The sequence below is a fragment of the Syngnathus leptorhynchus genome, chromosome 11 (assembly GCF_054491065.1).
Source record: "Syngnathus leptorhynchus isolate UIUO chromosome 11, UIUO_Slep, whole genome shotgun sequence".
Lineage (NCBI taxonomy): Eukaryota > Metazoa > Chordata > Actinopteri > Syngnathiformes > Syngnathidae > Syngnathus > Syngnathus leptorhynchus.
In genome coordinates this window covers 5,569,121-5,577,951 of record NC_141205.1, presented here as the reverse complement: position 1 = coordinate 5,577,951, position 8,831 = coordinate 5,569,121, and the positions used below count along the sequence as shown (strand labels likewise).

The following is an 8,831-nucleotide window of genomic DNA, read 5'->3' as shown; positions in this document are numbered from 1 at the left end:
GACAGACTTTTTTGGACTGCACTGGTGAGACGATGCGAGACACAGCTCTCGTGGATGGATGGATGGATGGATGGATGGATGGATGGATGGATGGATGGATGGATGGATGGATGGATGGATGGATGGAGGGAGGGAGGGAGGGAGGGAGGGATGGATGGATGGATGGATGGATGGATGGATGGATGGATGGATGGATGGATGGATGGATGGATGGATGGATGGATGGATGGATGGATGGATGGATGGATGGATGGATGGATGGATGGATGGATGGATGGATGGATGGATGGATGGATGGATGGATGGATGGATGGATGGATGGATGGAAGTCCATCTCATCTCTGTCTGTTTGAACTTCCTGTGACATTTTACATTTCTTCTGGAAATTATTATAGCAAATCTTGAAATGTCCAATTATATATGGCAAATTTATTTTTTTAATTTTTGGTGCAGTTGTGTACTATCCCATTATTTCTGAATCTGTAAGTTTCACTTCTGCAAGAAGTTTGAAAAATTTGAAGGTGTTCAATTGCCTTTGTGATAAGAAAAGCTATTTGGGAATTCTACTTTTCACAACTTTAGTGATGAATTTTATTTAGAGAGTTTTTTTTTTTTTTTTTTTTGCCGGTCCTTGATTGGCCGTGTGCGGACCGGGTGGAGTTGTGACCGGGAGCATTCCAAATGAAGGCTTTTACTTGACAGCAACTTTTCTTCCCCCCCACCCACCCCCCTTGTCACAAGTTGCAAGTGAACAAGAACCCCGACTGTCCAAGTTTTGTCGGCTTTGCTGTCCTCCTGCAACCAGCTTGACATGTTAGGTCGCAGCTTGAAGAAAAGAGCGTCTTGCAGACCGGTATGTTGACAATTAGTTTTCCTCCAACACTGCGACGCGCGTTTCAAGATTAAAAGATCTCGCTAATGAATCAGTCAATCGCATTTAACTCGTTAGTTTAATTTGATTTTGATTTAATTTATTCGTTTGCGTCCCGTTGCTATGGTAATGGTATTGAGTTACATGTGTTCTCAATGGCACAATTAAGACCAAATACAAATACATCTATTTAAAATTAACTTGGGAGTACGTGCATATTTTTTTCCCAGTAATGAAATATTAAACAATTAAACTACATTAATCCCATGAGATTATTTTTTTTTACAATCTATTTTACATTTAATAAATTGCAGCTTTCTTTTATCGTTTGAATTTAATGCTATTTTGCCTACAGTATCTGTCAGACTGAAACTTGTTTTAAAACCAAAAATGATGATTTTGTTTGTTTTCCAAGCTGAAGTCATCTGATGAGCCACAGAGAAGACCTTCTCCCTGTGCTTCCAAAGAGCAGTGTCCTGGCTTCTCTCTGCACAAATGGAGGTAATCTGCACGACTTCACTTTATTAGGACTCATCTTGCAAATAGGTGAAATTTGTGATGCCAATTTTTGGTGGCAGCATGAGGAATGATTGCTGCCTTCGGTCCAATATTCAAATAATAAGTCAAGTGACTGCACATTCACCCTGATGTCTGCTTTTCTGCAAGAACAACAGCATGTATTTATTCAGGCCCATCGAATAGTCAGGTGCCTTTAAACATTTATCTGGTTACACCACTCAGAGACAACCATTGTTTTTCTTCTTAATAGCTCCAGGAGGGAACATTAGAAAAGCATGCATTTACTTAGAGATACTGTAAAAGAACATCACCATGCCTGGAAGCACAGGTGGTTCAGGTTAGTGTGTGAAAGTGTGACTAATGTGTGCAGTTCTGCTCGAGCAATGCAAAACGCAAAGCATCACACTAGTTGATCGATATCAGCTGACTCCCTGAACCCGCTGAGAATACTCACTTTTTGTTGTGGGAAGATGTTGCAAGCTCTTCGAATGTTATCTGAAACTACATTTTATGTAAACAGCTAAACCCTAGAGTACAATATGTACTGCTTGGAAATTCCTACTCGGTGTGATAGTTCAACAAGGAACTGGCAATTATGTCCCCAGGAGAAAGTGTACGGCAAGGCTGTTTATTGTGTTGTTGTGTTGTCGCCATGCCACTTAACAAATAACAGCAAACCCAAAACTTTTGAAAATGGCAGCTGTGAGTTTGTCAAATCCACAGTAGAACGGGACGGTCAGTCCTACTCCTTTGCTGTAAAATAAACTGTTGTAGGAGCAACAGCAGGCGCAGGAATGCTGCCTTTAATTGTCTGCCTTTGCTGGCTCACAATAAAATAAACTTCTTTCCCCTCCAGCAAACAGGGATCAACGTTGTCTGTGGACAGAGACTTTTGGAGGCTGCCTGGCTGTTTTACAACTCCAACAAGGTTTTGTCCAAGACAAAAAAAAAAAAAAGCATCACAAGGAATTTACTACCTCACTTTCATGCTAATATAAACATGTTTTCCTATTTTTTTCCCCGTTGTTGCAAGGTACTGGCGTAATTATGAGCCGTGGAATGTGGTGCACTTCATGTGACCTAGAAGAGGTTAGATATATGAGAGGCAAAGACAGCAGGCGGACTGTTGTCCATGATGTTAGTCTGTCTCGTCTGCTGATAAATGGGAATGCAATAGTATTAGACTGCTCCCAGTTCATTGCTAACTATTGAATGGTGGAGGTGTACACAAGCACCCATGCTTGAATTGCTTTTCCCTATTTGCTTTCATTTCTGTGGAATTTGACTGAGAAACTCACCTATGTGCATTTTTGTGCTTGTACTGAGCTACCACAAGAGGGCGTTACAGGCATTTTGTTAGCAAAAGAGTCTTCACCACATGGAATCTAAATTAAGTTGACACAAAAACAGAACACATTGCGAGTGTTCTGACAAGATTAAGACAGTGGCCGGCAATAAATGACTGTAATTGTCTTTTACAATCTGATTTAATCTGATCCTATTTTGTGCTTGAATAGAACTTTTTGTCCCAACAATTCTGTCTGAAGAATCTGAAGTCTGAAACGACTGTTTCCCGGTTGCCAAAAGAATGTTCCTGCTGAATCAAGCGGCTGGCATCTGCAAGGTCTCATTCTGCCCGGCGGGAGTTTCCCTTTATTATAGTTTAGTGTGTCTGTTGAACGTAGCCAGATCTTGCATGGTGGGAATAATGTTATGATAGGCTAAGAATACTTTGCAAACTTTCTAAGCATGAATTCATAATGCAGTGTCTGTGATTAATGACGTATAAACAACGTGTCAAAAATTGAGGAACCAAAAACAATCGTGTCATTTTGGTGCCTAAAAATACAAACTGTTGAAAACGTGTCCTAATGCTGATTTGTGTGAAAACGATACATTGTTACCGTTTTTCTGTAATCTCTAGAAATGGTCGTCTGTGAAAATGGAGGCATGATGTCACAACCAAAACAATAGAAGCGAAACATTGACTACACTGCTAATGTATCCAACAAAGTCACTTTTTTTGACATATTACACATTCCAAACCTTTAAATTAAACTCTATACCTTAAAAGGTATTTAAAAAATGGTTTCAGATCAGTGCCAAGAGAACAAGCATCGGTATGAAGCAAAAATTCTTCTACCTGGCTGCTTGTGAGTCATTGAAATTTAGTAAGCTCACTTAGGGGTTAGGAACAGGAGAGGTTTTTTTTTGTCCAACAACACATTGTCTTTGCATTATTAATGCTTACCTTAGCTAATGAGACTCATTACCAGGTTTATTACAACGAGGCTTGTGGTAAATATGCTATGTGATACGACAAACCCGCATTCGGCTCTTCTGCACGTTTCACTTGACCTGTTTGGCAACAATTTAGTCGGTTCAGACATGAGTCAGACTACAAAGGAGACTTTGAGCAGAGCGATATTGTTGTTTGCATCCTTCATTTCCCATGCAGCACATGATAAAAATGTGAATAGAAAAAGCAGGTTTACTTCAGATTGTGGATTTGTGAGTGAGTGACACTGGAGAAAAAAGGATCGCTGCAGTAGCACAAGGAGGTTTGAGGTTGAGCTTTAACCCAAGGCTGAATGGCTTCCTGATGTCTGTCCCCTCGGTAACCCGGTGCGATCTCCATAACACAGCCCGGGCCCGCTATTCATTGTGTTAACAAGATGGCCCCGGCAAATAAAGCTGTCAGAGCGCCAAAGCATATGAATAGCTTTTAGCTATTTGGGCGCAGAAAAACGAGAGTGAGTTTGAGGAGGTGGGGCAGTGGCTGAGGAGACCCAAGAAGCCGCTGGTGGTCGGCGCCACACAATAGATGCTTAGCAGATTTACTGCTAAAGCTGTGTGTCTGTTGGCAAGGAGGCGCTGAGCTTTCTTGCGTCATCGTTTCTTTCTGTAACAGGGCAAAAACACCGCTGTGTTTTGTCATTTAGAGGAGCTCGAGTCAGAAAATGTGTGTTTGGTAGGAGTCCTAATGTTCTTAAATAAAACCAACGTCAAGCCGTAATTCATACTTTGACCTTTTGGGCCTCCAAGTCAGTGATGGAATGAATTGTGCACCTTAGTAAGGGGAAGACAGAGAATTTGTACTCTGAAAGCATGATGCATTGCTGCCATGGAAACAAGGTCAGGCTTAGCTTTTGTGACCCAATAGGGTGAGTCAGTCAGCTTCTGAATTCTAATGAACTCCGTGCGTCACAATTACAGAGCACATATTCAAATGATATTCATATTATCAAAAGTAATGTTAAGGTGTGGGCTTTAAAGTAAAGGAAATATTCCATACACAACTTAGTCCATGTGTGTGAGTTGATTGAATAAATAGATGTGGACAAAATGGTGTCAGCTTGCTCTTTGTCACCTTATCTAGCAATTTGTAACAGGACACCCCTCAAAGTGTTTTGTTACTGCACCACTGTGTGCTTGTAATTGCAGTCCATTAAGTCCACCGCTGTTTTCCAAATTGTTGATAATCAAACTACTAGATTGCAACGTTACATTGCTATACATCAACACATCTGCCGCTCAGGTTAGGTTGGGCTAAGTTATCAACGTTACTTTCCAAAGTCATCTGCCTTACGCATGGTGACCTCACCTGAGAGAATAAATAGTACAGAAAATAATTTGAAATAATTATGACATAATCCTTCACTCAGAATGTTGTATCATCAAAAATGTCACACTAACCTTGTGTAGCAGAATAGAAATGAAGCTCAGGTTTCTGCCTTAAGTGACCAGCAGGAGGCAAAGTTGTCTAAGATATTCAAGCCTAAAGTTCAATTGCCACTAAATCCAAACTGTAGAAAAGGATGTGATGGGGAAACCTATGCCAAAATCTGAAACCTAAGTATGTGTTTGCCATACATTTTTTTAATGTCTATTAAAAGAAACACTTCGATATGCATTGCGTTTCAGCTGCTTTGGCTATAAAAATGAGTGTCTACTCAGCTAAGCATATTTTCCCTCACACACTTGAGCTTTATTGTATCGGACAGCTGCGTAAAGCTCTCTAATGCCCTCTGAAAGCTCCTGCATTAATTCCAGTCACTTTGTCGCACATCTCCAGCATTTTTATTTCAAGGTCATCTCGAACAGTTGCTCATGCATTTGGATTAGAAGCGGGCGCCATCAAAACTGGGATGATTTTGGAAATGGAAGACAGCTGACGTGTTGGCTCTCATATAGTCTGCAAGAAACCTTTTATAGATCAGAATCATGATTGATTTGCTAAAGAAAAAAAAAAATTGGCCAGTGATGACCGAGAGACATTTGTAATAATCTCCAATGTGCATCTCAATATTCTATCATAATTACTATGCCCTTTGTCGATTTTTTTTTTTTTTTTTTTTTTAATACCCAGGATAACCACATTTACTCATCATTCCGGCAACAGAGAGAATCGCTTATTTGGTGTGAAGATCAAAGACTGGAATATTTACAAGAGGGCTCGGGGTGTAATTTGTTTCTCATTGCGTTCTGCTGAAATTATTCCCAGCCTGCCCTTTCATTTATCAAGGACTTTATTTATTCATCTGCTCAAACCAAACCCCTTCTTCCTCATTATGGCTCCATTTTAACGTCCCAGCCGAGCAGACACTAAATGATATATAATGAGCGCTGCGCCGGCACTCGGAGTGAAATGTAAATTGTTTGCCTGCAGCCGCGTTGATGAAACAGGAGGAAGGCTGAGTGGATAACCGAGCGGCGTACGGAAAGTCTTATCTCCTGTCATGTGGGAACGAAGATCTCGCACTGCCTGTTTTAAACCTTGCATATTTTGAAGCCCCCCATCTGGTTGTCTTCTAAAAGTGTTTCAAGGTCTTTTTCATCTTCTCTAATAACTTTTAAGACCACGCTTAATCCGCATCTGCTGTCAGTAAGGCAAGCGATGGGCCGCTTGGACCCTGAAATGGCGTTGCTTCTCTTGTCTGTGATTGTCAAATGAGACGGAATGGCTTGTGATGTAAATAGGGGGGGCATTGTTGATGTGGCTTGTGTAGGAGGTTCACACAGGTGGTGCATGTGTGTGTGTGCAGGAGGTGAGAGCATAGCAACAGGTGTTAGATGCAAAAGATTCATTGTTTAGCTCATTAAAAGCAGGTGCCCACGCAAAACCATATGTTTGTATGTTTGTGTGTTTGTGTGCGTTTCTACACGTGCTTTACCCACGCCTGGTGACAGAGAGAGAGAAATGGCCCCAGCAGACTCAAAAGCTAAAATATTTAACAGCTTGACACCTGAAACGTAAAGCGTGCTTCAGTTCATATTCAGTCTGTTGCTCAATAAAGACGACAATACAAGTTGCGGTGAAGAGTCAATTGATATCCCGCACGAGCGCATGTGTGTCTTGAGTCTACTTGAACGTGACACTTTGACCTTTTTGTTCTCTGCATTGTGACCTTTAATTACCAAGCCTGCGGGAAATATTGATCTCCGTGAGTCACTGGGTGTATTCTTTCAAATGCTGATTGTTAAGTTGAAGGCTGGCCTTTGTAATAATCATTACAAGACACAATCAGGGACACACAGATGCCAATTGCAAGTTTGCTTGTAAGCTGGAGCAGAGAAAGTAACTTCAAGATGAAGAGGAGGCCAAGTTTGTCTTATTATAATAACCTCATGATGTCGACATCTAATCCCCTTGAAATCGCTGAGCTGGAAATTGTTTTCCAGAAAGGACAGAATGATATTGCTTATGACTTCTCAAACCTTTCTGGCAGCTTGCAAGGATCCACAGAAGGCTCTTTGCTGGATTTGGTAAAGCTATTGAAGCGTGAGCACAAGAGAGTAAAGTGACCCCCCCCCACCCACACACACACACACACACACAAACACTTGTTTGTATTGTCAGAGCTTGACATGATTGCACAATATGATTTAATGGAACGTTCTGTCAAATCAGCTCCGTTTAGAAAATGTAGCTTTAAATTCAAGCCATTATCAAATGTTGCTTGATTGATTTCATCTGTCTCGGAGGCCGACCGTGAGCGTTTGCAGTCATTGATCACTCTGGCTTTTATACTGATGACTTTGTTTATTTTCACTGTCTGCTCCGTGTCACAGTTGCATGTCATCGCTAGCTTTGGTAAATTTCCCACCGGAGTTGAGATTTTAATGGCGTGTGGCAGCAACGCGCTAATGCTCTACAAACAAATAAATGCGGATTGTTGTTTTCTGTACGTCGGCGTTTTACCTTAAGACCCTTCAGTTCATGAATTGAGAATACTGGATTTTATTTGAAATTTCAGGAATTTCAATCAGAACTATAAATAAAGCCAAACTTTTTTTATTATTATTATTATCAGCATGTGATTGAGTGAAGGCCGGGTGCTTAACTCAAAGTTGACTCCTCCACTAATCCTCTGGCTGCCATCTGTTGTTTGACCTCCTCCTAATTGTCACACACCCTGGCTGCCTCCATGGCTTGTTTGTGTGTGTGTGTGCGTACCCAATCATTTGCAGTGTTTGTTTGTGTGTCCATATCATGATAGTCACCCCGTGTGGACCAGACAAGCGAAGGCGGGGTGGTGGTGGGGTCATTAGCAAGGTCCAGTATGGCGCTTGTTTAGGGTTAATAAGGTCGTACTCATGTCAGAGGTGCACATGTGGGATTTATTTCAGTCGAGAGGCCAGTTTGGATAGTTTGGGAGTCCACTTGCTCAGTGACCATTTGTTGTGTTATTGAAACTTTGTAGTAAATCATGAAATCTTCACGAAGGAAGGAACAAAGAAACCCAATATTTCACTGGCATTTGCTCACATCGTGCTGTGTGCAGCTGGCTTAACATGCATGTTTTGGGAATGCAGGGGGTTGGTGGGGGGGGGGGGGGGGTAAACCGCCCACGTGTGCAACATGTAGACGGGAAAACCTGGGCTGAGATTCTAACCGACATTTGGACTGTGAGCCAGATGTGCCAACCACTAATCGATGGTGCTGCCTTCTTTTAACGATGCTATTCAGTCACTCCAACATGTTTCTAAACTGTCCTCAATCAATGTTCTGCCACATGACGGACCCATTTAACTTCATTTTGTTGTGAAATACATTCACTGGCTTGTTTTTAAGCTTTAAAAAATGTTTGGATGAACACAGTTAATTTTGCCTTCAAATGCGTTATTGTGAGTGATTAGTTGGTATTTGCAGATTGACTGTTGAGGAATTCAGTGTGGCCTTTATCAATATATAGTCACCTCACAAGTTGAAGATAGATTTTATATGCAAAATGTATGTGATACTGCCTCCCACTTGAACTCCACCCAAAGCAGGAAAAGCATCCAAGGCCAGTCCAACTCAACACTCCTCAGTGATTTGTGCCTTATCTGATGTATTCTCCATATGCTTTAAGTACCCCCCCCCCCACACACACACACACACACACACACCCACACACACACAGCCAGGGATACATTCATTATGTTTCGTTTCTCGCTC

At 41.5% G+C, this 8,831-nt stretch overlaps 1 protein-coding gene across 1 annotated transcript in view; it reads left to right on the top strand.

The window, feature by feature from the left end:
• The first annotated feature begins 727 nt into the window (after positions 1–727).
• The window catches only part of prickle2b (prickle homolog 2b), a 44,090-nt gene continuing 35,986 nt past the window's right edge, over positions 728–8,831 (top strand). The window contains exons 1-2 of the mRNA XM_085924913.1: positions 728–853; positions 1,287–1,372. Of these exons, the coding sequence (XP_085781039.1) occupies positions 812–853; positions 1,287–1,372 (128 nt within the window). The 5' untranslated portion in view covers positions 728–811. The remainder of the gene's footprint in view (positions 854–1,286; positions 1,373–8,831) is intronic.